Below are 27,912 nucleotides of genomic sequence, written 5' to 3'. Positions count from 1 at the left end.
CAGTATTAGAGAAGACATTTACTTTCTGGGTCTCAGATATCAGCGTCCGAATTTTTTACAGAGGGTATATATTATTCTTATTATCAGAAAAATGTAAGACCAAATAAAACATTTCTTGTGTCGGAGAAAAAAAAATTAAAATGCAGAACATGAACACAGGTAAATACAATAGCATAGACTTTGTAATCCTGCTCTCCTACTTTTCTCCAAGTAGGAAAATTTGGCAAAGGCACAGAATTTGTGTCAGTGGAGGGAAATGGACAGTTCTAAACAAATTAAAATAATAACATCCCATAAAAGCTTTCAGCATTGGCACTATGAAAGAGAGACCACATCCATCCTTACGGTGTTACTTACCAAGTGGATAAATTTGCGGCAAAAATATCAAAACCAATTAGCTGTGAAATATATTATGGGCAGAAAAAAAGTAAAGCCTAGTTTTAATCTATTCAGTCCATCATATATGTGTATGTGTGTGTGTATGTGTGTGTGTGTATCTATATCGATAGATATATCTTCACATATTTTATATGTACCATAAATATTTAAATATTAACAATTTAAATATTTAAAAGATTATTTTACCCAATTTTCTGCAAATTCCTCTACAACACTGGTAATAGGGATCCTTGGCTCTTCATCAAACACAGAGAAGCTCATTTCAATATTGTAGAAGGAAACTGTAATTAAAAATGAGATTAATTTCATTCACTTAGTTCAAGAAATTTAACTTCCATAAATTTGGTGAAAATTGCTTGTCATTTTTAAGAGACCAACAATGAAGTCTCATTCTTAAATTTTGCTTAATTTAACTCCAAGGTCAAGAACCAGCACTCTGGGCTCCATACCCAAAAGCAAAACAGATGTACCATCACATTTTTGCTTTAATTATTTGGGCAGTTTCCTGATGGCTACCTAGCTGATGGACAGTCTGCAAATCCTCCAAATCCTCAATTGTCATTAGCCAACACATTTCCAGTCCATTTCATGGTCAAGCTGAACATTATCTCACAAGATCATTTACCCTGAGAAAATATTTATTTCTTCCTGTGCCTTTCCTTCTGCTTCAGGTTTTTCTCTCTTTTCCTCTTTCTCTTGTCTGTCCTATCAGATCTCAATTTGGGAACGTTAAAAGTTGAAGGGACATCCAATATTTGAACGACATGGAAGGCAAATACTCCCCAGCCACGGGTAAGCTTTCCAAGCTGGCTGGAGGTGGAGACTGGAGAAGCTGAGGCCTGCATAAGGGGCAATGGAAAAGGCAGGCTAGAATATCTCCTGGTGTTTGCTGGTACGCAGTCATCACGTCAGACCTATGGCCATATAATTCTCTACCGGGAGAGGGGGAAGTTCCTGATCCATGTTCGCACTGGCAGAGACAGAGCATCAGGAACAAAATGGCTGGGAAGGTGTTTAGAAATGTCACGCTGAATGAAAAGATCCATTTGCATTATATTTCAATAAACCAAAGCTAAGCAAGATGGCTAGAGAATTCTGTGTTTGGACAAGGTATCCACCGGACCCACTGTCTGGAGGAGAGAAGAAATGGCTATACGCTTCTTTATCCTTTTCTGCCTTCAGAGAAATGGCCGCCATACAGAACACATGACCCACTGTGCACGCGTTCTGTTAGAGATGCGCTGCACCTATTGTGGAACATACCTGTGGACACAGTGGCAGCAAGGGAAGTCACTGTTTCCCTAGACAGAAAAGAAGGTGTGGAGTCCAGCCGGGTTGTCTCAGAAGAGGAAGAGAGTAGTGAAGACACAGTCGCTGTAGAAGGATGTGTTAATCCAGTGGATGTGAGTGGAAATGAGGTTGTGGGAGCAGTAAGCGTAGTGGTGGTTATGTTTGGAAGGGAGTCCAGCGTGGGCTTAGGAAGAACTAAGGTAGGGGACACTGATGCAGCTGGGATTCTGCTCCATGCAGATGTTCCCACGGGGCTAGGCAGAAGTGCGGGACTAACAGATGGGGTACGGTCCGTTGCAGGAGGTGACCTACTCATTCTGCTCAAGGATTGAGGTTGAGACACAGTTCTGGACTTGGCAGTCACAGTGGTTCTGGAAGATGCCTCGGGGGATTGGGACATGTATGCACTGTCAACTGTGATTTTTATAGACATGGGGAGAGAAGTTGGGAAGCCAGTAGTGATACTGCCCACGGTCGGTGGAGGAGTGGTTTGGGTGAGTGCGGTGCTTACAGCAGCAAAGGGTAGTGTTGTAAAGTCAGTGAATGAGTGTGCTGGTGTGGCATCAGAAGTCAGAACTGCGGACTTTGACATATCTACTGGAGAAGAAGTTATAACGTGGGGAGTACTGGATACAGTTGCCGGTGGAGAACCCGAAGGGAAAGTAGATAAAATCCAAGCCAGCATAGATGAACTAGTAGCCTCTGAAAGTATAGATCCTGAAGTGGCACCAGAAGGATTCCATGCGAGTGTGGTCCCAGGAGTTACAGATGTAGCTGTCTTCTCAAATGTGTGCTTAATATCCGCCAAAGTGATGGGGGTAGATCTTGAAGATATTGGTGATGAAGGGCTGTCAGACATCCCCAAGGTAGGAAGAATTCCTGATGTGGAAAGTGATGATTGTGCCATAACATCTCCAGATACGAGACCAGTCTGAGAGGCTGTGAACGTCGACAAAGACCCAGGAACAAGGTATGGAGTCTCTGCTTCCATCTTGCGGGGTGTAGATATGTGAGTAGTGGTGGAAATTGGAAACTGAGAACCTTTAGCTGTGGGTGTGTTCCAGGAAGTCATAAGCAGAGACTGGGTGTTACCAGATGTGATTCTTGTTCCCAGAACTGGAAATTCAACCATTCGGGATGTCAGGGGGAAAGAAGTCTCTGAAGTGGAGAACTTGGCTTCAGGACTACGAGGTGAAAAAAGAAATGATGTCAAAGAGGGTGGCGTTGCAACGGATGGAGTCCGTGGGGTGTACGAAACAGGGGGACCCACAGATGTGGCACCTTTTGTTAGTTCAGCTGCTGAAGTATTTTCTGACAAGGATGTCATATTTTCTGTATTCGAAGAAAGGTAAGTAGTGGCTTTTACACTTTTTGTGGATCCAGGAGTGCTCTTAAAGGTCGTCAAAGATGGGGAAACCTGAATAGTCAATGAAGTATGGAGATTATCTGATAGAGTAGATGAAAGCACACGTTCAAGGGCAGCTGTTCTGGAATAAGTATTTGTGAAAGTGGTTACCGTACTACTGCTTCCAGGAGAAAAGGATCCATTAGCAGTCCCAGATAATACACCCAGAGTTGTAGTCTCATCTCTTTGTGATGACTGTCGAGTTGTTGATTGAAATGGTGAAAATGTGGTCTTTGGAATGGAAGAAATCGCTTCAGTGTTCCTAGAACCAAGTAGAGAGAAGGCAGTGGTGCCTAAAGATGGAGTCGCCATCCCCGCCATAACAGTGGTTGGAATGGTTTTCACAGAGGGAAAAGTTGGCTGTGTCAGAGAGGAAATGGATGTAGGTGTGATCCTGGAGGGCACCTTTGTCCTTCCTGAAGTAATGGAAGCAGAGGAAAACAGTGTGCTTTTTGAAGTAGGCCCAGGTGTGACATCCAAAGTAGACGTTTGTAGGGTCATAGTAGTCCTAGGGGTAGTTGAAGACAATAATGAAGAGAATGAGCCAGCTTTTGTAGAAGTGTCAAAAGAAACACCTGGTGGTGAGAGAGCGGAGCCATTAACTGACATTGAGGGCATCTCAGACATAGGCCCGGAAGTGGCTATGGAGGGACTTTTCAAACCATCTGGGTGTGCTGTTTTAGAAGATTTCGTTATTGCTATTGTGGGAGTGTCAGAAACTCTTTTGGAGCTGAAGGCAGTGACACTAACTGGCCGTGAGGACATCTGGTAGCGAGGGGTGGACGTCGCCACAGAGGTTCGCTCTTGAAGTGCCATAGATGCATTTGGAGCAGACAGGGCTGTAGTGATCCCATCATTAGAGATGACAGTAAAATTGGCACTAGATAGTCCGGTTGTAGAAAGAGACAGGGACTCAGGGGAGGTCTGTGTACTTTCAGAAATGGGAGAGGCAACCGAAGTCACCTTAGTTTGAGTCTTAGGGGAAAGCAAGTATGAAAGAGCTGTGTTGACATTTACAGGATTGGATATTCCGGTTGTCCTAGAAGTTATGGTGTCTGCAAATGGAGTATCCTGGCGGTATGAGAAAGGGTGAGTCACGGAGCTGGCACTTACTATCATTTTCTCAGTCCTGGGAGTATATATGGAAAGGGCACTGACGCTTTCTTTTTCAGGAGACGAAAATGTGGTAATTGTCAGAGGCTGTGATGGGAGGGCTGTTTTCCCAAGACTGGTAGACATTTCCGGAATGTGAGCACCTACTGTGTGACTTGAGATAGAGGTAGGTGTAGTCCGTAGAGGCCCAGAAGTGGGAGATGAAGCTGAAATCCTGTCAGGTGGAGTTCCAAGTGGAAACTCTGAAGGTGAATGTGTTTGGTGACTGGAAATTGTTGTGGTCTCAGCAAATCCTGTATCTGTCATTTCCAAGGATGAAGTACTCGGGGAGTCTGAAATACAAGGATTCTTGGATGGGGATATTTCTGTCACCTTCATAGTTCTAGAGGTGTTTCCCGGGGATGGGGATGTGGTCATCTGCTCTTTGTCGGAAGATAAGGCAGAAATGTCAGTCACTGATAGGGTGAGGACCAGTGTGTTTCCAAGACCGGTTGAAGACTGAGAAATGTGACCATCTACTGTAAGCTTATCGGCAGAGGTGTGCAAGGGCACAGTCTCATCAACAGCAGAAGTTTCTGTGGAGCTAGGAGCTGAGCTCACAACATCCCCACTGCTGCTGAGCGTGTACGGAAGGCTGAGAGCATGGCTGGAAGTCTCCTCCCCTTGAGATATGGGCTGGGTTGCTACTGGTGTAAACATGGTTGAGATCACGTGGGTGGAGGACACAACAGGAATGTTGTCAGGGGTAGATTTAGAGCAGACAAGAGTGGGTGTAAATGGGGTTACTGCGTCAGCTGAGGTGAAGAGAAAGGTGGTCTTGGCCTCAGTTGCCACAGGAGTGGGAGGTCTCCACGAGGGGACTGGAGTCTCTGTCAGAGAGGGAACTGTCGTGGGTGTCATCCTGACCGAGAACACTGTGGCTTCTGAAGTGGGGGGAATCAAGTGTCTGTGGGTAGGCACGGTATCGCCGGTTGTGGAAGCAGTCTGATCCAATGGTGACACCGATGCTGGGGTCACCGTAGGTGATGGCACAGGGGCTGCTGAGGAAAGGGTGGCAGTAGGCCGTGGAGGCAAGATGCCAGCAGACAAGGACATAACTGTCATGTCTGTAGAGACAGTGGCAAAACTGGTCCCCAATATCCTTGTGGTGGAAGCACGCAAGGGTTCAGGGAATGTGTGTGTGCTCCCAGAAATGGGAGGTGGAGTTGGATTCCCCTCAGGAGGTGGAGCCTCTGAAGTCCGGTGTGCTGTGTGGGTGTGGGTGGAATTAAAGATTTCTGTGGTTCCGTCATATGAGCTCTTAGGTGTGGTTTTCATCGATTTTGTAGAAAGCCAACTTCCTCTCACCTCAGTGGTGGCAGTTTTATTATCCAAAGGGGTGGTCCACTTTTCTACGTCAGGAAAAGGGGAAATGGTGACAGAAGCTGTTACCATTTGTGCAGCTTCCTCCGTTGCTTCCAGCGTTGTTGCAAATGGGGAAAGCTCAGCTGTCATTTGTAGGGTTGATTTTCCCTCAAGATAACGGGACGTTGTTTCTGTCCTTGTCTCAGGACCATTGCATCTTGGTGGTGTTGTGGACTCTGGTAAAGGAGCTGTTGTCTCTCCAAATGCAGTTGTGACATTTGTCTCTGTTAGTGTGGTCTCAGAAGTGCTCTCCTCAGTAGAGACATTTGGCTCAAGGTCAGCAAGGGTAGATAGTCTATCTACCGGTGGAACGAATGTCTCCCTTGGTGTTGAAAGAAGCTCACTTCCAGCTGCTGTGGGTAGAGGGGTAGTTTTTAGCCGTAAGGTGGTGAGTTTAAACTCAGGCAATTTGGTTACAGATGTGGTTCCCAAAACCGTGTAGAAATTAGCAAACCACGAAGTCATCATGGTGGGTAGAGCTGTGGTGTATCTCTCTGTAGTAGCACCAGCAGGAATACCAACATCAGTGACATCGGTAGCCTCGCTTTCTGAGGCGGATCCTGGTGGGATAATAGTAGTGCTAGTAGTAGAGGAATGTCCTGCATTTGAAGCGCTCCCGTGGAACGCTGATGTCCCCAGGGTCTGGTCTGCCCTGGGAGTCCACGTGGTTTCATTGGTAGAGAACAGATGGGCACCGTCACCAGTTATCGATGTGGGACCAGACTCAGATGCCTTGACTGTGGAAGCTGAGCTAGTTGAATTCAAAGGAAGCATGTTTCCGCCACCTGTGGGTGTATTCTGGGTATATACTGGCCCAGGTGTTATGGGGGGTAGCAGAGTGTCAGCCGCAGTGGGTGCAAGTGTGACCCCAAGAGTCAAGGCTGCGTGTGTAGTCTCAGCATCAAGAACTGGCTGTGTACTCTGTGCTCCGGTGAACGGGGAGGGTGTCCTGAAAGAAAGAGCCACAGAAGAGGCCTTCATGGGTATGGAGGTAGATATCGTATCCTCCATTCTGGGTGAAGAGACGTCCTGGAAATTTGTAGATGTCAATTCTGCTTCAGCTGTTAGCACAGGCATTGTCTCAATAGGCCTAGTTGGGAGCGTTTTTGAGTGAACTGGAGATGCGATTTCCATGTCGGTTGTTGCCAATGTGGATGCTGTCTGATTTCTAGGAAATACAGAATTCACTGGAGCAACCGTGGAGTTGAGCACAGACTCAGGTGGGGATGTTGATGCAGTCCCAGCATGAGTACTTGTAGCTGAAGTCTCTTCTGCCATGGGCCAAGGTACTGTTCCAGCAGCTGTAGAGGCAAGAAATTCCTGGCTAGCTGTGGAGATTGAAAGTGCATCAATGCCTGTGGATTTGTGTTTGGGCCAAGATGTTGTAGATATGGGTATCGATTCGGCAGATGAGAATAAAGATGGTGTCTTCATAATGGTCGACTGAGATCCAGTCACTGAAGTGTTGGATATAATTGAATTCTTGGTAAGTCCGGACGTGTGTAGAAAATCCGTAGCTGTAGTTGGATGAAAGGTCTCAGTACCAATGGCTTCAGCCATTTTTGTTGTCCTTGCGCTATCTGAAGTTGGGGATTTAGTTATTTTCACGGAATTGGTAGTAGTGCCTATGGAGGTACTCTCGGCAGGCAGAGTGATGGCTGCTAAAGTAGACAAAATGTCGGCCGTGAATCTGGTTGTCTCAGCTATGGATGTCTTTAGAAATTTTGGTGTAGTCATTGTTTCCAGAGGTGGAGATGTTGTATTAGAATATGATATGGTTGTATAATCAGTTGCAAATACAGGCATGCTTTTAAGCATCGCTGTAGAAGAATATATCGTCTCTTGTGGTTTTAGGCCAGTAACTTGGGATGGAGTTGTCAAATCTATTTGTTGTGAAAGAGTTGTACTCATCTCTTGAATTGTTATGTTTTCAGAAACAACTGAAAAATTAGAAAGCCTGTGTTACTTTGGATTTAGCTTTAGAAATCAGAGACAATTTTGTTAGAAAGAGCGCTATAATTTTTTCTCGTGTTTTTAAGAGGAGATAAGTATCAGATATAATCAAGCCACTTGATTACTTGTTTTTTCTTAAGATAATTTTCTAAAATCTCTATATGGTTCTCAAAATACCCTCATTATGTAACAAGTAGAAGGACACACATTTCAGGGGTGCCTGGGTGGTTAAGTGTCCAACGCTTGATTTCGGCTCAGCTGATGATCTCAGGGTCCTGGGATCAAGCCTCGCATTGGGCTCCCTGCTCAGCGGGGAATCTGCTTCTCCCTCTCCCTCTGCCCCTCCCCCCGCTTGTGCTTGCACCCATGCTCTCTCTCATCAAATAAGTAAATAAAATCTTTTAAAAATAAGTAAAACCTTCCTCATTATCAAACTCTGCCCCCGCATGTTCATTAAGTAACTGTGCCCCTTACTTCACAGGAAAACATAATTGAAGTGATTAGAAACTCAGCTGTGCTACCACCTCAGTTAGCCCTCATCAGCAGTTATCCCTCCTTTCCCTAAGGAGCCTTTCCTTCCTGATTTAAAACATCTTCAAGTCTCTTACAATAAAAAAATAAAAGCCCCACATCTCTGCAGGCACTGCCCTATCTCCCTCCTTCCTATCACATGACTTTAAAGAAAGTTTTATCTACCCTGACTGTCTCTACCCTCCTCAGCCCCATTCTTTAGCCCACACTAGTCTGGGTTTTGTCATTATTCAGCAGCACAGCACCCGCTAAGGCCACCAATGGCCTCCATGAGGACACATGCTATGGATAGTTTTTCAGTCTTCATCTTACTTGACCTCTCAACATTTTTTGACAACGTTGACCACTCCGTTCTTCTTAAAATACTCTTTTCATTGATTTCCATGACATAACACACTCTTGGGCTTTCTCTTAATCCTCCAGCCACTCCTTTTCTATCTCCTTTGCAGACCCATCCTGTCTAACCCAGTCATTAAATATTAGAGTTCCTGGAGGCTTGGTCCCAGCACCTCTTCTCTTCTTACCCTGTGGTTTCTCCACACACCTCCATATTCGAGTTTACACCTGTACACAGATGAAAGTCAAAGTTTTATCTCTAGACCAGATCTCTATTCTGAGTTCCTTGCTTACTTGACATCTCCTGGGTATCTCATTAACCCCTCAAACTCAGCATGCCCCAATTTGAACTCATCGTCTTCTTTCCAAACTGGGTCCCCTTTCAGTACTCTCTCAGTGAATGGCATCATCCTACATTCAACTATGCAAGCCAAAACCCTCTCCCTCAGTCTCCTTCCTTCTCTCTCTCACCTTCCACAGCCAACCCATAATTTTGTCCTATGACTCTTATTTCCTAAATAGCTCTTGACTCCATCTGTTTTTCTCTATCTTGATCACTTATCACCCTCACCAAACCACCATCAGTCTCTTCACCAGGACTCTGCAGTAGCCTCACAACTGAACCCCCTGCCTCTGCCCTTGGCCCCCTCCAATCTGTTCCATGATTCAATCAGGATGATCTTTTTTGAAATGCAAATGTGATTGTCTCTCTCTCTCTCTCTCTCTCTCTCATACACACACACACACACACACACACACACACACACACACACACTTAGCTCCCTTTAGTGGTCTTCCATGACTCCTAGGATTTAAAAAAAAATTGTGTTTCTTAATAAAGCTTATGAAGCTATGCACAGTTTGGTCCCTACCCACCTGTCCAGCCACACTTTGTGTGAGGTTTCTCCCTTGTTTCTTTGGCTTCAACCCACCAGCCTCGTTTCAGTCCTCCAATATTTGGCATTCTCTTTCCCACCACAAGACCGCCACCTACACTGTTACCGTACTTGGAGTGTTCTTCCCATCCTTCTTCACCTGATTAACTTCTCCTCATCCTTCAGAGCTCCGCTCATGCATCGCTTCCTCAAGGAAGCCGGCTACCATCCTTAGCCTCCGTGACTAGGTCAAACCAATCTATTCTAGGCTCTTCGGACATCCCATACGTCTTCCTCAAAGTAGTCGTCAAAGCTGCAGGCTTATACCGGTGTGTGCTTATTACTGTCTGTCTTCCTCACTACGCCATATGCACAGGGCCTGACACAGGGTAGAGGTCTGAGAAATATTTGCAGCTTGACTGAATAAGTGGATGATGAGGGCTTAGAATGAAATAAGAGCAATGTGGCAGATTCCTAAAGGAAGTACGGGCAGGTTACAGTAACAGAGAAGCTTACAAGTTGAAGAAGACAGAGAAATCTCAGAAGACTCAAAGTTTGCTTTTGGGCGACTTGGAGAATAGCAGTGATACTCACAGGAAATAGGAAAATTGGGAAGGTGGCCTCTCTCAGAAGAAAAATATGCACTTCTGTCTTGGATAAGTGGAATTTGGGGTGATGGAACAGCCAAGCGAAAATGGTGCGTAGTAAAATTCAAGGCCGAGTCATAATTTTTCTCCAGTTCAGATCACCCAGAATGAAATCATGCATATTTACCATTGGGAAATTAGCATTTTGCATTTATCCACCTGGGAAGCATATTACTTATGATGTAGAAATAATTATGGTGGTAGACAGTCTACTAACTTGTTTCACTGTCTTGAGCATTAAAATGACTTTTAATTTGCATAGATAGAAATTCTGAGATGTATGTAGGACGCTCTTTAGGGTTTTGTGGTCATTAGCAAGTAGGCTGAATGACACTCAGAAGCCTGCCACTGACTGTACAGATACAGTTGACAAAAGTCACACATGTATAAAGTCACAACACACGTGTGCGAGGGGGATAGTCAGAGTTACAGAAGTACTCTCCCACTTAATTTTACAACATCATTTCAATAATCAGAGATCTGTATTCTATTAGGCCTTATCAAGAAACTGCTATATTTCTGCAGCACAACATTTATTTCAAGCTCTCTGCCTTCAAATGTGTCCATAACTACAAGTAGACAGAGAATTGTTAGGATTTTGGTTTCCAGTTTTGCAGAAGGCTTTACCACAGCCAACTGGCTTAGCAAACCTGTTAAAGGGTCACTTATGCCACTCCTGAGGAGCGTGGCATCCCAGGGCCTGAATCACTCTCCAAGAATGTGCTAATTCCCGCTCTTTTACGAATGATTCATGATGGAGCTGCCCTCACTTTTTAGGAAAGCAATAAAATACTGAATACCACAAAAGTCCAAGTTCTCTTCTTTGATACAATATTCAAAGAGCACTGCTACAGGAGTCCTCATGAGTAACAGGAAACTCTTTCAGAACACAGAGGATGGGAGTTAGGGATGATATTTGTATCTAAAGATGGCTAAGCTGTAGATGTTAATAGTTACTAACACTTCCAGTAACCATCTCCAAAAGAAGCATAAGACTTAGGAATGGGGGGGGGGGCGCCTGGGTGGCTCAGTGGTTAAGCGTCTGCCTTGGGGTCAGGTCATGATCCCAGGGTTCTGGGATGGAGCCCCGCATCGGGCTCCCTGCTCAGTGGGAAGCCTGCTTCTTCCTCTCCCACTCCCCCTGCTTGTGTTCCCTCTCTCGCTGTGTCTCTCTCTGTCAAATAAATAAAATCTTTAAAAAAAAAAAAAAGGAAAGGAGGGGGGCCTGGCTGGCTCAGTCGCTGGAGTGTGGGACTCTTCATCTCAGGGTTGGGAGTTTGAGCCCCACGTCGGGCATAGAGATGACTTAAAAATAAAATCTTAAGGGGCGTCTGGGTGGCTCAGTCCGTTAAGCATCCGACTCTTGGTTTCAGCTCCGGGCATGATCTCAGGGTCCTGGGATTCAGCCTCTCATTGGGCTCTGCACTCAGCAAGGTGTCTCATTGAGATTCTCTCCCTCCCCCTCTTCTTCCCCCTTGGTCCCTCTTCCCACTCTCTCTCTTTAAAATAAATAAATACATAAATAAAATATTTAAAAAATAAAATAAACTCTTTAAAAAAACTTAGAAAAGGAAAAACAAATGAGTTGAACAAAATTGCCAAGCAGGTAGCATTTTAAGTACCAGGTATCTCTTAGAAAATAATGCAACTTACGTTGCCACACTTGAACCTGAAGCCTGGATTTCTCTATTTCAGCAGACCCCCCATCAAATCTTTCAGATGAGAGAGAGGGTTTTTCCAGATGGATTACTGTACCAAGTTTTTCCTCTAATGTCTTTATTAACAAAGACTCAAGTCTTCCTTGATTAAAATCACACAATCCTAGAACTAAGTCTTAGAGATTGTATTCAATCCCTTCATTTAGAGACTAGGCCCAGAGAGGTACAGTGCTGACAGGATGAGATTTCCACAGATGAAACATGTAGCGAAGTAAGACAGCGTGTGCCAGTGTTTTAATTATCTAGTACCCATAAGTGCATGCCCTCAATTTACAGAGAACCACCACAAACCTAGGAGAAAGGAGAGACTCTACCTAAAAAAAACCCAAGGAAAAACAAACTTAGATAATAAAAGCCAAGTTCTGCAAGTGCTGAACAGCTCAAGAATAAACAATCACACAAAATAATGAGACATAAACCCTACAGGAGAGTATCATGGTGCTAACCCAAAACACAAAGTTGCCCTTGCAAGCCTGGGCATTGAAACCCAATGGGGATCCCAAATTACAGCCACGCCCTGAAAAAAATATCTGCCTTGAAGAATCATTCCTATCCCAAATAAAGTCAATCCAATCAAGTGTCAGTAGCTTTTTTTTTTAAGATTTTATTTATTTATTCGACAGAGATAGAGACAGCCAGCGAGAGAGGGAACACAAGCAGGGGGAGTGGGAGAGGAAGAAGCAGGCTCACAGCGGAGGAGCCTGATGTGGGGCTCGATCCTACAACGCCGGGATCATGCCCTGAGCCGAAGGCAGACGCTTAACCGCTGTGCCACCCAGGCGCCCCAAGTGTTGGTAGCTTTTTAACCAAGATTTATAGGAATTAAAGATTCTTTCAAACCTCACGTCCGGCAATTAATTACGATGGGTTAGGAAACACATTCAATTGATACAGACAAAGCATTTGACAAAATCCCATGTACATTCATGATAAAATCCCTTGCAAGTTAGGAACAGAGGGTATTTATGTCAACCTGATAAAGAACTCTCACCAAGAAACCTACATTTAAAATCAACCTGGCGCGCCTGGGTGGCTCAGCTGGTTAAGCATCTGACTCTTGATTTTGGCTCAGGTCGCGAACTTGGGGTCTTGAGATGAAGCCCTGCCTCAGCCTCTGGACTCAGCGGGGAGTCTGCTTGAGATTCCCTCTCTCCTTCTGCCCCTCTTTCCACTCGTGCACATGCTCTCTCTCCCCCAAATAAATAAATAAATAAATAAATCTTAAAAAAAAAAAACATAAAATCAACCATAATGGTGAAAGACTGAATGTCTTCCCTCCAAGACTGGAAGCAAGGCAAGAATGTCCACTCTCACCACTTTTAGTTAACATAGTCCTGGAAGTCAGAGGCATTCCAGTAAGGAAAGAAAAAGAAATAAAAGGCATTGCAGTGGCACTGGGCTGGCTCAGTCAATAGCGCATGCATCTCTTAATCTCAGGATTGTGAGTTTGAGCCCCATATCGGGGGTAGAGTGTACTTAATTGAAAAAAAAATTGAAGCATTGCAGATTACATGATTGCCCATGTAGAAAATCCCAAGTAATCTAAAAACAAACAAACAACCACCACCACCTCCTGAAACTTAGAAGTGAGTCCAGCAAGGTTGGAGGGTACAAAATTAGCACGAAGCAGAGTTCTTCGACTTGACACCAAAAGAAAAACTGATAAATTGGACTTCACCAAAACGAAAAGCTTTTGTTCCATGAAAGCCCATGTGAAAGGGATTTTTAAAAGCAATCTACAGACTAGGAGAAAATGTTTGCAAAACATATATTCAACTAAGGACTAGAGTATATAAAAACCTCTCAAGACTCAACAGTAAAACAAATGCAAATTTAAAAAAATAGGCAGTGGTGCCTGGGTGGCTCAGTCGGTGAAGCATCTGCCTTCGGCTCAGGTCATGATCCCAGGGTCCTGGGATGGAGCCCCACATCAGGCTCCTCTGCTCAGCAGGAAGCCTGCTTCTTCCTCTGCCACTCCCCCTGTTTGTGCGCTGGCTCTCTCTCTCTCTCTCTCTCTGTGTCAAATAAATAAATAAAATCTTTTTTTAAAAAATAGGCTAAAGACATGAATAGGCAGTTCATGGAAGAGGACGTACAAATGGCAAATAATCATAGAAAAGGATGTTCAATGTCATTGGGTACCAGGGAAATGCAAATGAAGACCATAATGAAACTGCACTACACACTTACCAGAGCGGCTAAAATATAAAGTAGCGGCAACACCAAATGCCGGCAAGGATGGAGAGAAACTGGATCACTCACCCATTGCTGGGGGAAATATAAGAAGGTACAGCCACTTTGGAAAACAGCCTGACAGTTTCATATAAAACTAAAGAGGCAACTACCATAGAGCTCAATGATTGCACTCCTGGCCATTTATCCCAGAGAGATGAAAATTTGTGTTTACGCGAAAACCTGTACACAGAGATTCATAACAGGGTGTGGGGTTTTTTTTAGGGGGAGGGAGTGGCTATAGCCAAAAATTGGAATCAGTCCAAAGGTCCTTTATCAGGTGAATGTCTAAACAAACCGGGGTACATCTATCCCATGGAACCCGACTCAGCAATGGAAAAGGACAAACTACGGATGCATACAACCTGGACGGATCTCAAAGGAATGATGCTGAGTAAAAAAAAGTCAATGCCAAAAGGTTACATACTGTCTGATTCCATTTACTAACATTTTGAAACGACAAACTCATAGAAATGGCAGACGGATTAGTGGTTGTCAAGGGTTAGGGATGTGGGGAGCAGAGGGAGGTGGAGAGAAAGGGCAGGAGGGAGGTGGGTGTGTGAATGAAGGGCAATGGGAGGGATCCCTGAGGTACTGAAAGTGTTCACTGCCTTGAATGTGGTGGTAGGTGCACAAATTGACACAAGTGATAGAATTATCTAGAACTTAATACGCGCGCAGGCGCGAGCGTGCACACACACACACACACACACACACACACAGATGAGTCCAAGTAGAACTAGGGAAATCTGAATAAGATCGGTGAATCGTATCAATGTCACTATTCTGGTCATTATACTACAGTTTTGTGAAATGTTAGTCTCCGGAGAAACCAGGCAAATTGTACGAGGGATCTCCAGCCACGTGTGAATCTACGGTTCTCTCAAAAGAAGGCAAACGCAAAAGCCCACATCATGCAGGCAGCTGAGTGATAACCGAATGTCCATCCCTATTGGAGGGACCACAGCAACCATGGAGTCCGGCCTCCATCTTTGAAGGGCTTGCGGACCTATTTTGCCATATTCATTCTGTTCCCATTTGTGAACAAGTGATCATTTGCACAAATGATTTGCATGAGCTTTGCTATCTCTGTATTTGAAAGTGGGGATAATCCATGCTAATTCACAGGGGCCTGTGGGCTTAATTGCCATTTGCTCCTTCACTCTAGACAAAATTGTATTATTGTAATCATTGGGAGCTGGAGAACAGAGGTATAGAGTAGCTGAATATTTATGAGGCATTTTGTTACAGATGTACCTGCCAACAGAATATTAAGTAGAACATTTGCTAAGGTATCCAATTCTGCCTGTGATTTGGGTATATCACCTCATATTAAATCTTTGTGGTTTTCTAGCCTACATATCGCATCTGGTTTTTTCTTTCAATCACGACCTTTGGAAATACAATTCAGAGTGTGTTTATTAGATTTGTGAGAGATAACAGTGACCAGAAACCGCCACAGATCTGCCTGTGGGGTAGAAAAAATATGAAATGAGTATCTTTAAGATGATGAGAAAATAGACATATATTTTTCAAAATGGTGTCTGTATTCAGTTTCCAGGCAAGGACATGAAAAATGAATTCTGAGATAGGGAGAGAGACAGGCTAGAGCTTCCATCCCTGAATCTATAGGAGAATGTCACCCTGTGCAGGGGAATACAAATAAGGAGGTTCGAGCAAACTACAAACAGTTCCTGCTTATCTTTCGCGATAAAAAATGAGGATAGCAGAGAGAATTGATATACAAGGGCCAAACCAAATTGCCTTTTAGCTAGTAGAGCCCTTCACTATGGAACCTTTCCTATCAGAGCTGATAATTGCTTAGAGGGCTTCATGGTGGGCCAAACAAAGGCCTTAGAACGTGCATAAACTATATACTCAATCTCTGTATATTCGAAGAATGCCTAGTTCATAAAGTAATTCAAAGCAGCTGGAGCATGAGACCAATTAATACATCTTAGCAAATCAATAGCTCCACAGATACAGGGACCCCGGGTTTTGATACAGTGCAGATTTCCCAGGATGGACTCAGTTCATGTTATTTCATTCTTTCCAAAGGGGATTTCTCAAATGCACACCCAGGAGTCATTTCCTCTGCGAATCTATAGGAAGACCCTTCCTCTTCATACATCCACAAGTCCGAACAAATCCTTTGTTGGATCATGTGTCTGAGCTAAGATTAGGCAATTATGCTCAACATACCTAGAGAGGAATTTTAGCCTGTGATCTGTCCCTAATGGTCACTTCAAGAAATTCCTGTCACCATCCATTCCTTTTCAAAACACTGCCACAGCTAAAACCTGGAAACAACTTAAAAGTCCTTCAAAGGGAGCTCACTGAATCAATTATAGGAGATCCCTACTCTGTCATACTAATCAGCACCACCCCCCCCCCCAAATAATCAGACAGCTCTCTATATTCTGTATTTTCTGATACGGGAATACTACCCAAATATATCATTGAATGGATAAAAAAAAGATATAAAGACTATGTGCATAATGATGATCTCAACTTTGAAAAAGAAAAACAAAGGCTAAATGCATGTAAACCCAAGGTTTAAATTGTTCCTGCCACGATATGTAAGAAATTGTGAACAATCGTCACTTTTAGGGAGAGGAGCTTAGGGTAAGAGATTGATGAGAAAGGAGGCTTTTACTTTTAATTTCTATCTTTATGCATTGTTTGAGTTTTTACCAGCATATCTATTACTTTTACTTTAAAAAATAAATCCATTTTAACGAACAGGTAAAGTAATAAAATAGTAAAAATGGTAAATCAATTTAAATTGTAAAAGCTTATATTCTCTTCCCTTGAAATTCTACTTTCACTAACATGTCCTATGAAACTGCAAACCCACATATACCAAGAGGTACATGCAAGGAAATTCGTTCCAGCGTTATTTATAACTGTAAAAAATTGGAAGCAACTTAAATGCCTATCAGTGGGGAGTTAAAGAAATCATAGCACATCTACACAGTGGATATACACAGCCCTAAAAATGGATGAGGTTGATCTAAATGTATTGATGTGTCCATGATAATATTAAGTTAAACTACATCAAACTGTAAAACATTATGTATGGATATATACACTATTTGGGGTTTTTTTGAGACTATACACACACATGAACACTTATAAAGCCATTAAAAAAATCTAAAAGAATGGACACCTCCATGGAGAGGATGTAGGATAGGTTTTACTTCATCCTTCATGTACTTTGTATTGTCTGAGTTTATTTTCTAATATATTCCATATAATAACCATAATGTATCACACTTGTAAATTTTTTTGAAGATTTTGTTTTTTGGGAGCGCCTGGGTGGCTCAGAGGGTTAAGTGTCTGCCTTCAGCTCAGGTCATGATCCCGGGGTCCTGGGATCGAGCCCCCTCATCGGGTTCCCTGCTCAGTGGGGGGGGGGGGTTCTGCTTGTCCTTCTCTTGCTCCCTCTGCCCCTCCCCCCACCCATGAGTGCTCTCTCTCTCCCTCTCTCTTTCAAATAAAGAAATAAAATCTTTAAAAAAAAAAGATTTTATTTTTTTTTCTTTTAAGTAGGCTTCACGCCCAACGTGAGGATTGAACTCACGACCCTAAGATCAAGAGTCTCACCCTCCACCAACTGAGCCAGCCAGGTGGCCCCTGTGTTTGTAATTTGTAAAAATAAAGAAAAAAATGCTTAAAAACAGCTCTGAAACTAAATTACTAATGACTGGCAACTTTGCTGTTGTTATCATTTATCACTGTGTTGTTTAAATATTCCTGAGACATCTCCAACTATAGTGAATACTTGTTTATTAAATCCAGGTAGGGTTCACGGTTTTCAGCAAATGTTCCTCAAAAGCCTTGTTCTCATGAATATATAAATATATACATATATAATTTATGTGTAAATAGATTTATTGAGATTTGTAACCTAGCAATGTGCTCATTAAAATTTATTTCTTAAAGGTCATAATCCTTCTATGGACCATAAATACCAATTTATTAGGCAAAAGCTGAAGCTAGGCATGTTGTAATCACGCCTATTTATTCCTGTAATTGCCCCTTTCCCCCAGATGTCACACGGCCAGGACGGAGGTAGAAGAAATTCGATGGTGTTGCAGCTCCTTCAGCGGTGAGCAGGCAGTGCCTGCAGCTGGTTCCCTGATTTCCCCAGGTGGGTTATTAGCGCCAGCAAATCCCTTCAAAGGAAGCTTTTAAAACAGTGGTCAGAATCTTTTTGGGGCCACAGACTCCCGAGAGGTAGTCCTGCCTGGTGTGGGGGTGAAAAGAACATGAGCTTTGCAACTGGACAAATCTTTGCTCAAATCCCAGCTCTGCTGCTTATTTAACAGATGACATGAAGCAATTTTACTTAACCTCCTTGAGCCTCTTTGTCCTCATCTATAAAATGCCTGGCACGCGGCAAGAGCTTCGTAGAAAGTAGCAATTATCATATTATTTTTGAATATGATGGGAATTATAGACTCTGTCCTCAGAGAAGAGAATCCATCTCGCATTTTTAGTATGTGGCATGCAATTTCAAGGGCTCTGTCCACCCATCAAGGCCATTCTGGACCTGAGGTTAGAAACCCCTGGTCTAAGGTTTACAAAAGAGCATCCGAAGAGACCCAAATAGGTAGTGCTTTCTTTTCCTTTTTGTTATGTTGGATTATTTGTGTATTATGCCTACCGGAACTGAATCAGACCAAGAGGATAGATTGTACATTAGAGAGGGTACAAAACAGCAAAGTAAATGAGTGTTGTCTTGCACTTTTAACAACATCAGTTAGATTTAGCGATTTGCCAGCAAAGTGGTAGGAAAGGCCATGGCAATTCACTGGCCAGATTCGGTTTTCAAAGACCGCTGCTAAGCATATGGATTTAATAGAGCCATACTTCCGGTTCTTCAGATCAAAGATAAAGTTACTTTAAACTGCTTTGGGTGAGCTGTTCAGGCTTAACCTACTAGTCCCTGGCTCCGTTTTGTAATCAGAGCCAGCCAGGACTATTGTCTCTTATTTTCAAGGCTTCAGAAAAGAGAAAAACCAAATGCCTTTGCATTAGTTTGATCTCAAAGAAACACAGAAACCCCCTGGAATGTGTCTCTGCCATTAAGTCAAACAGCACCGGGACTGCTGGTGAAAATATATCTCCATAGTCTGTGAGAACCTACTAGGCGTGGATCTAGCCCCCATTCCCTAGATACCCCCCCAAATCCCTAAAAATCGTAAACAAAACCTAGAATGAGTAAACATTTCAGGAAATGAGAAAAAAAATCCCATCTTGATGCTGTTATCACTGATTTTACCCACGCTCAGGACGGCTGCTGCTGAGGGTAGAAAAGATTGGATTTGAGGGGAGAACAGGGTTGTACAGAGAAAACCAATCCTATATTGTCTCATCGAAATTGGGAAGAAGGAGAAAAATACATGTGTCATTCCAAAGAGCCAGTTTCCTTACAAGAACTCCATCCCAAACAGTTCCTAACATCATCGCTGCTCACCAAAAAAAAAAAAAAAAAAAAAAAAAAGGAATTGGTTTATAAATCCCATCCCTTGCTAACGGGAACCAGGACTCTGGCAAAATGGCTGATTCTTGCGCTGAGCAGAGAAAGTACCAGATGAGCCTATAACATCTTGTGCTAAAAGTAAGGAAGTACTCAAAAAATGATGGGAACGTGTCAAAAGGACACAAGAGCCAGATGGAAGGACTCCCACTGGCCCAAACTGGGCCAATTTGAACAACAAAATAAATGATAGCAACAGATTGTAACATATCGACTAAGGTAAGAATCCATGAGTTCACGCTGGTATAAACTCAGAAACAACTGAAGGAATATCTAAGTAAATGTGAAAGAAGAAAACACTCTTCTTTGCAATAGAATACTAACTAATAAATGTTGAAAAACGATGGCGTTTTAAAAATCAACATTTTGTGATTATTGTATAAGCCATTGAGGTAAGTATCATCGATAGAGGTAAACCTACTGGGTGAAAGTTCGATAACATGGACACCTGGGTGGCTCAGTTGGTTAAGTATCTGCCTTTTGCTCAGATCGTGACCCCAGGTCCCTGGGATGGAGTCCTGCATCGGGCTCCCTGCTCAGCGGGGAGCCTGTTTCTCCCTCTGCCTGCCATTCCCCCTGCTTGTGCTCTCTCTCTGACAAATAAATAAATAAAATCTTTTAAAAAAAAGTTGGATAACAACAGGATATTTACATAGCCTCCAAATATCTCCCCAGAAATTAGGTTTTTAAAAAAGATTTATTTATTTATTTGTTTGTTGGGGTGGGCAGAGGGAGAGAATCTCAAGCAGACTCCCCACTGAGCCCAGAGCCCAATCCCACAACCCATGAGCTCATGACCTGAGCCAAAACTAAGAGTCAGGAGCGCCTGGGTGGCCCAGTCGTTAAGCGTCTGCCTTTGGCTCAGGGTGTGATCCCAGAGTCCTGGGATCGAGCCCCGCATCAGGCTCCCTGCTCCGCTGGAAGCCTGCTTCTTCCTCTTCCACTCCCCCTGCCTGTGTTCCCTCTCTCGCTGGCTGTCTGTCTCTGTGTCAAATAAATAAATAAAGTAAAATCTTTAAAAAAAAAAAAACTAAAACTAAGAGTCAGACCCTTAACAGCCTGAGCCACCCAGGCACCCCTCCCCAGAAATTAGTTATAAATTACAGAGGGAAAAATAGTAACAGTGGAGAAATCTTGAAAAAATATCTATAAAAGAAATTAATAGGACAATTGGCTAAATTTGAATATTGACTATGAATTAGATACTCGTACTGTATCCATGCACAGCAGTAAGAGAATGTCCTTATTCTAAGGAAAGACACACTGAGATATTTAGGGGTAATGAGGCATTATGTCCACAACTTACTCTCAAATGATTAAGAAACAGATTGTGTGTGTATGTGTGTGTGTGTGTGTGTGTGTGTGTGTGTGTAGGGAGGAGGAAAGAGAAAGAGAGAGGAAGAATACTAAAACCCAGGGAAAATGTAAGTCAGTGAATCTGGGTTAAAACACATGCAGAAGTTCCTAGTTTTGTTGCAATTTTCCACCAAGTTTTAAATGATATCAAAATAAAAGACAAAAAAAGAAAAGAAAAGAAAAAGGAAATAGTATTTGTTCTACGTTAAAAAGCAGATGACAAAACTGGCAGCCTCGTGCCCCTCTGAGGAAGACAGAGCCTTAGCCCAGAGCGGGTTCTCCAGAGTTGCGAGCAGAAGACCACATCAGCACAACCCTGGCCAAGGAGGACAGTTCAGAAGTTACTCACAGCAGCGCAGTCTCGTGTCAACAGTTGGGACGATCTTGCTGATGAGCCAAACATCTTCTTCCCAACTAACAACGTTTCCACGCACACACTTCAGAAACTCCTCATTTTCCAGGATGTGGTCCCAGAGTTGAAAGTAATACAAGCTGCCAGTAAAGCCAGGCAGTGCGCCTTCTACCTGGCTGTCCCAGCTCGTGAGAAAACGTCCTAGCATCAGAGTCCCATTCGGTGTCAGGTTTTGTGGTTGATCCATCATTACCAGTATCCTTTCCGAATTCAGGAACAGCTCTAATCTGCCCTTCACACCATCCCATATCAGGCAGACTGTATGCCATTGAAAGGGAGTCAGGTGGTAACGGATATAAAAGGTCTTGCCCAAGTTGTAGAGTATTAGCTGCTGATGGTCTCCTCCAAGTCCAAGGTCTATGTCTTCTCTGCCCAGGAAGGCGTTATTAGTAACATAGGAGAAGGCCATCCAATCACGTAATTTGTCATCCACGAACACCAGGTCAATGCACGCTGTGAATCTACTGAGTTCAGGAACCGTGTTGGTCAAGCTCACATAGGTGTCAGCTCTTCCATAGAAATCCAGTCTTTTTCCTTTTAGTGAAAGTGCCTCTGCCCAAATTTGGGGAAGGGGAAAGAGAAAGCAAATGAAAACCAAAAAAAGAGAACAAAAATTCAATTTCATCATCTTTAGCCACATAGTCAATTCCAGATTACACAATGCTATTATGCGTCAATACTGGTGCAAAAAAAAAAAAAAAAGCCCAAATAGTGGATATACACAAATCATCTCTATTTGACATTGGCATGTGACATTTTCTGGCAGAAGAGTTTCTTCCTAGCTATATTTGCCTGGGCTAATAGGAAGAGTCAGATTAGTGTTCCCAGAGCACGCACCAGCTGGACAGTTTGGGGAGGCAGTAAAAGTGTGTAGCTAGTTGGTAGGGAGGAGGCCAAGGAAAAGGCAGCTTGAACTTAAAAATCGGCTGCACATAATCTTGACTTGTGTAATCAAAAGATAGCTATTTCCATCTACCTAACTGCCTTATTATATTCATGGTGCAACAGCAATTTATTTCTCCAATGCCTTTTCCTGAGCCAAATTACCTGATTTATTCGGTCTCTGGAGACTGCTTCTCACTGAAGGCACCAGGGAGGCCTGTAGGATGACCAGTTGGACAATACCGACACTGCACGGCTCTATTTGCACTCAGGACTGGGAGAAATGGCCCCGCGCTGAGTGTATCCTGATCCCTTCCCTCCATCTCCTCACCAAGGGGGCTGCGTATCTTTCAGAGTTTCCAGATGGTGGGCGCCTGGGTGGCTCAGTTGGTCGAGCGTCTGACTCTTAATTTCGGCTCAGGTCATGATCTCAGGGTCCTGGGATTGAGCCGCATGCCAGGCTCCCCTCTCAGCAGGGAATCTGCTGGCTCCCTCTCCCTTTGCCCCACCCCCCCTCTCTCGGAAATAAATCAATAAATCTTTTTTAAAAAAGGTTTCAGGTGGCCATGGATCCCGTTACCCCTGGCTCTGTAGTCGAAGAGCCTGAGTTGGAATCTCAGCTCTGACGTTCATCAGCTGTGCCTTTGAGCAAGTACCTTCACCTCCCCAAGCCTCAACGTTTGCTTCAGTAAAACGGGAATTCAGGGCCACAGTATGCACGCACAATTCAGGGAGCCAGCATTTACATTATAATCTCTGCCGGATAATAGCCCTATCTACTGACCGTACAAAACTGTTTGAAAATTAAGTGAAATGATGTATGCAAAGCCCTGTCGAGCATTGCTGAAGAACGTGTCCGTCCGCGGGGGCCTGGGTAGCTGAGTGGGTTAAGCCTCTGCCTTCTTCGGCTCAGGTCGTGATCCCTGAGTCTCAGGATCTAGCCCCCCTCCCCCATGGGGCTCTCTGCTCAGCGGGGAGTCAGCTTCCCCCTCTGCCCCTCCCCCTGCTCTTGCTCTCTCTCTCAAATAAATAAAGTCTTTAAGAAAAAAAAGAACATGTCCATCGGTACAGTCATTTGGTGGGCAATTTGGCAATATCTATGAAGATTTTAACTGAGTATGCCCTTTGTGTCATAGGCAGTTATTGGCGAATCATGATACTATCACCATGACAAACCTCACACCCCAGTCCCCTAGGCAAACATCTGAGAACTGCCGAACATAAACCTAATTTCAGACCCAGCACAGCCCAAGGTACACCAAAAAGAGCTTTACGGCAGAACGGAATTCCAACCTCTCTCTGAATTAGGGGTGTGACCTTGGGACCAGCACTCTAAAACTGCCAGCCAGAGCGGCACATTACAGAGGCACATTACAGAGGTGACCACTTCCCTGCTTCTGAGAGGTGAGGCGAGCTTCTAGATATTCTCTAGCCCTACAATATTGTCTCCCGCCATTCCTGCACTGAATGTCTTTCAAAGGCAAGCAAGTACATGCTTGCCCACACACATACGCATGTGTGCGCGCGCACAGCCCGCTCCCTGTGCCGGAGCCCCTACCATGCACCTGCCGGGGAGCTATTTCTGAACTGTCCATGGTGAATGAGCAGATGTTTATTTCTGTCCCTGGCTTATGTGATGATATTATCTTATCATCTTTCATGTGGCTAATAAATCAAAAGGTAACCCCACAAGGTGATAATCACTAAGAAACCCAATATCGATTATGGTTGGCCAACTGCATTTCTGCTCAGCCCTCCAATATGACGTCAAACACAACGTTTAAGAAGGGGTTTTATGGTGAGCATAAATCTCCAGGGCTTATTTGTCCCTTGAAAGAGAATGTACCATAATCCCGTATTGTCTATGGGGCTTCTCCACTCTGCAATACACTAATATAAAGCCAGTTGCCAAAGGGCACAAACAAGCAACTTACTAAATCAGAAATACAAAAAGATGGCCTCTTCCTGTTTTTAAAACACAAGTTACAATGAGATACTATTTTTACGTTTTGATATGATAGCATTTTAGACTAAGAATACCCCGCATTGATGAGCTTGTGAGGAAACAAGTCATTTTAATACACCGTTTGTGGGAGCATCCGTTAGTACGGTCTTTTTTTTTTTTTTTGTAATTTACTTTTTAGTAATCTCTACACTTCACGAGGGACTGGAACTTACAACCCCCGAGATCAAGCATCACCGGCTCCGCCGGCTGAGCCTGCCAAGGGCCCTAGTAGTCTTTTTTCTGAAGGACAGTCTGTCAGTAGCTATGAATATTTTCTTTTTTTCTTCATTTAAAAAAAAGTTTTTTTCACAGAGAGAGAGCACAAGCAGGGGGAGCAGCAGAGGGAGAGGGAGAAGCAGGCTCCCCACTGAGCAGGGAGCCCCACCCAGCGCTCAATCCCAGGACTCCAGGATCATGACCTGGGCAGAAGGCAGACACTAAACGGAGCCTCCCAGGCGCCCCTCTATGAACATTTTCATTGTGTATGGCTGGGTATATGCTTGTGACCCAGCAATTCCATTTCTACTAATTTATTCTGGACAAATATACATACAAAAATGCAAGTACAAGGATATTTATTGCAGTATTGTTTGTTATTGAGAAAAAGTAAGAAGATCTGTACATCTATCCATAAGTGACTAGTTATGCAATTGTTACCTCTCTATAATGGACAGTTAAAACAAATAAGGTAGATCTATGCAGTCAGGGAGAGATTTCCAAGGCTTCGTACTCCATGAAATGGGAGTCGCATAAGTGTAGATACAGTATTATCCTACTTTTTTAAATAAGAGAAAAATACGTGCATTAGCATAGAATAGAAAAAATCTAGAAGAACACACATCAAGCAGTTAAGAATGAGTATCTTTAGGAGTGAGATTTGGGGAGGACTTTTGCTTTCTATGTTATTTATTTCAGTAATATTTGTACTTTTTATACAATCGTGTGTTACATTTAAAATCAGAGAAATAAAGATGGATGGATGGATGGATGGATGGATAGATAGAACCACTTGGGGCCATACTTGAGATTCTGTGGGCAGAGCTAAGTTCTACTTAGATATGGGAAGAGTGGTTTAGTGGAATCCGAAAACCCATCTTTGAGCCCCGGTTCTGCCCCTTACCAGCTGCATCAACATGACAATTAATGCATGAGAAAGCTTTTAGGACAGTGGCATTTAGTGAGCACTGTATGAATGTGCACTAAACCCACGTCACTGCTCTGTGTCTCCTTCCTCCGTGCTTAAGATAGGAATACTAATTAGCTTCCTGGCAGGGCCGTCGTGAAAGATGCAGCCATAATATAACTACCATTTACGTTCTGTATGTGAAATGTTTATAAACTGTGAAGCCCCAGGTAAATGTCAGCTGCCATGTTTGCCACTGTCAGGATTAGAAGTGTCTTTCTTCTCCCACAACCTCCTTTGTACCCTTACACAGCTAAGCACATCTGCAGGGAGCCCTGCCGTAGCCCCCGGGGCCCCCAGCAGGGCTCAGAGGGGGCCAGGCTGCAACGAGGTGGGGCAAAGTCTTTGCCCTTCTGTTTGGCCAGGCAAGCAGCGTTCTCTGCTGGGCCTCTCCAGGGCCGGCTTCAAAGGCCACTTGTGTCTTTGCATATGATTTAACTATCCATTGCAGATGTCTGCTTGGACGCTGCCATCTGTTCCCTGGCAATTTTCAAGTCCAAATTGCATGATTGCTCCCCTGAAGCGTGTTCTCTCTTGATTTGGCTCCTCTGTGTCTCCTCGCCTCTATTCTGTTTCCTTTTATTTTAAATTACATTTATTGTTGTCCTCACTTAAAAAAAAAAGGTGTTTCTTCCATCATAAAAGTGATACTGTACATGCTTTTCAAAAGAAAAAATGGAGTGTATTAGAAAAGTAAAAAGATGAGAACAAAGTCAGCCAGAGTCCTACTACCCAGAGACAACATTTTGGTAAATTCCCTTTGGCGTTTCTTTTCTTCCGGGCACAGGTTTTGTTTGTTTCTATGTGGCTGAGATCATATTGTATAGAAAGTTTAATACCCTGCTTTTCTCACTTAACGTGATGACATGAGCGCTTTCCCTGTTAGGAAAACGTTGTCATAAGCCTCTTTCAAACGGCTATGGTACAGCCCTTGGAGTGCCAGGCAACATTTTATTTGTACTGAGAAAGTTCACATCACACAAAATTCACCATATTCCTAGTTTTAAGATGTACAATTCAGTGTCATTTAGTACATTCAGGATGGTGTATGACCATCACATTATCTAGTTCCAGAACATTTTCATTATCCCAAAAGGAAACCCCATATCCATTAAGCAGCCATGCCCCCCCCCACTGGCAACCACTAATCTACTTTCTGTCTATATGGATTTGACTATCCTAGACATTTCATGTAAATGAAAACATACAAGTGACCTTTTGTTTCTGGTTTCTTTCACTTCGCATAGTGTTTCCAAATCCATCCATGTTTTAGCACACATCAGTACATCATTATTTTTTAAAGATCTTCTTTTTAAGTAATCTCTGCACCCAACGTGGGGCTCAAACTCCCAACCCTGAGATCAAGAGTCGCATGCTCTATGAACCAAGCAAGCCAGGCACCCCAGTACGTCATTATTTTTAATGGCTGAATGATATTCCATTGTATGGATATACTGCGTTTTGTTTACTGATTCATCTGTTGATGGACATTTCAGTTTTTTCTACCTTTTAGCTATTATGAATAGTGATGCTGTGGACATTCATGCTATTTGTTTAGTTTGAACACACTTTCACTTCTTTAGGGTGTATATCTAGGATTGGTCATTTAGCAATTCTATGTTTAACTTACTGAGTAACAGCCACTGTTTTCCACAACAGCCATTCGACATTCCCACCAGCAGTTTATAAGAGTTCTAATTTCTCTACCTCTTCACCAGCACTTGTTGTTTTCCATTTTTTTTAAATTAGTATTATAACCATCGTAGAGGGTGTGGACTGGTATCTCATTGTAGTTTGGATTTGCATTTTCCTAATGACTAACGACATTGAGCATCTTTTCATGTGCATTGGCCATCGGCATATCTTCTTTGGAGAAATGTCTATTCAAGTCCTTTACCCATTTTTAAATTGCATTGTTCGTGTTTTTGTTGTTGAGTTGTAAGCACTTTTTATATATTCTAGATACTAGGACCTTATGAGATATGTGAACTGAAAATACTTTCTCCCATTCTCTAGGCTGTCTTTTCACTGTCTTGATGGAGTCCTTTGATGCACACATCTTTAATTTTGATGGAATCCAATTGATCTATTCTTTCTTTTGCTGCTTACTCTTTTGGTGTCAGTTCTAAGACTCTACTGTTAAATCCAAGCTCATCCAAGCCCAAAGGTCATCCAAGGCCAAATCCAAGCACGTGTCTGTGCTTTCTTCTGATTGCTGTAGTTGTAGTCCTTACATTTAGGAATTTCATCCATTTTGACTTAATTTTTGTATATGGTATGAAGAGGGAGTCCAACTTCATTCTTTTTATGTGTTTACATGTATATACGTGTATACATGTGTACATGGATATGTATTTACACTTCCAGTTGGGCCAGCACCATTTGTTAAAGAGACTGTTTTTCCCCATTGAATGTTCTTGGCACCCTTGTGGAAAATTAATTGACCATATGTATGTGCATGTGTTTCTTCCTGGACTCTCAATTCTGTTCCATTAATCTGTATCTATTCCTATGCCAATAACACCGTTTTGATTACCATAGCTTTGTAGTAAGCTTTGAAATCTAGATATGTGATTTGTCTAACTTTGTTCTTTTTCAAGATTGTTTTGGCTATTCAGGGTCCCTT

General features: G+C 43.2%; 1 protein-coding gene across 1 annotated transcript in view; it reads right to left on the bottom strand.

Moving 5' to 3' along the window:
* The window catches only part of ADGRG4 (adhesion G protein-coupled receptor G4), an 84,656-nt gene extending 60,963 nt beyond the window's left edge, over positions 1 to 23,693 (bottom strand). The window contains exons 1-4 of the mRNA XM_034649053.1: positions 23,657 to 23,693; positions 21,154 to 21,768; positions 1,663 to 7,551; positions 586 to 680 (exon numbers count right to left, since the gene is read on the bottom strand). Of these exons, the coding sequence (XP_034504944.1) occupies positions 586 to 680; positions 1,663 to 7,551; positions 21,154 to 21,768; positions 23,657 to 23,693 (6,636 nt within the window). The remainder of the gene's footprint in view (positions 1 to 585; positions 681 to 1,662; positions 7,552 to 21,153; positions 21,769 to 23,656) is intronic.
* Positions 23,694 to 27,912: the final 4,219 nt, after the last annotated feature.

This window comes from Ailuropoda melanoleuca, chromosome X (assembly GCF_002007445.2).
Source record: "Ailuropoda melanoleuca isolate Jingjing chromosome X, ASM200744v2, whole genome shotgun sequence".
Taxonomy (NCBI): Eukaryota; Metazoa; Chordata; class Mammalia; order Carnivora; family Ursidae; genus Ailuropoda; species Ailuropoda melanoleuca.
This window is presented reverse-complemented; position numbering and strand designations above follow the sequence as displayed.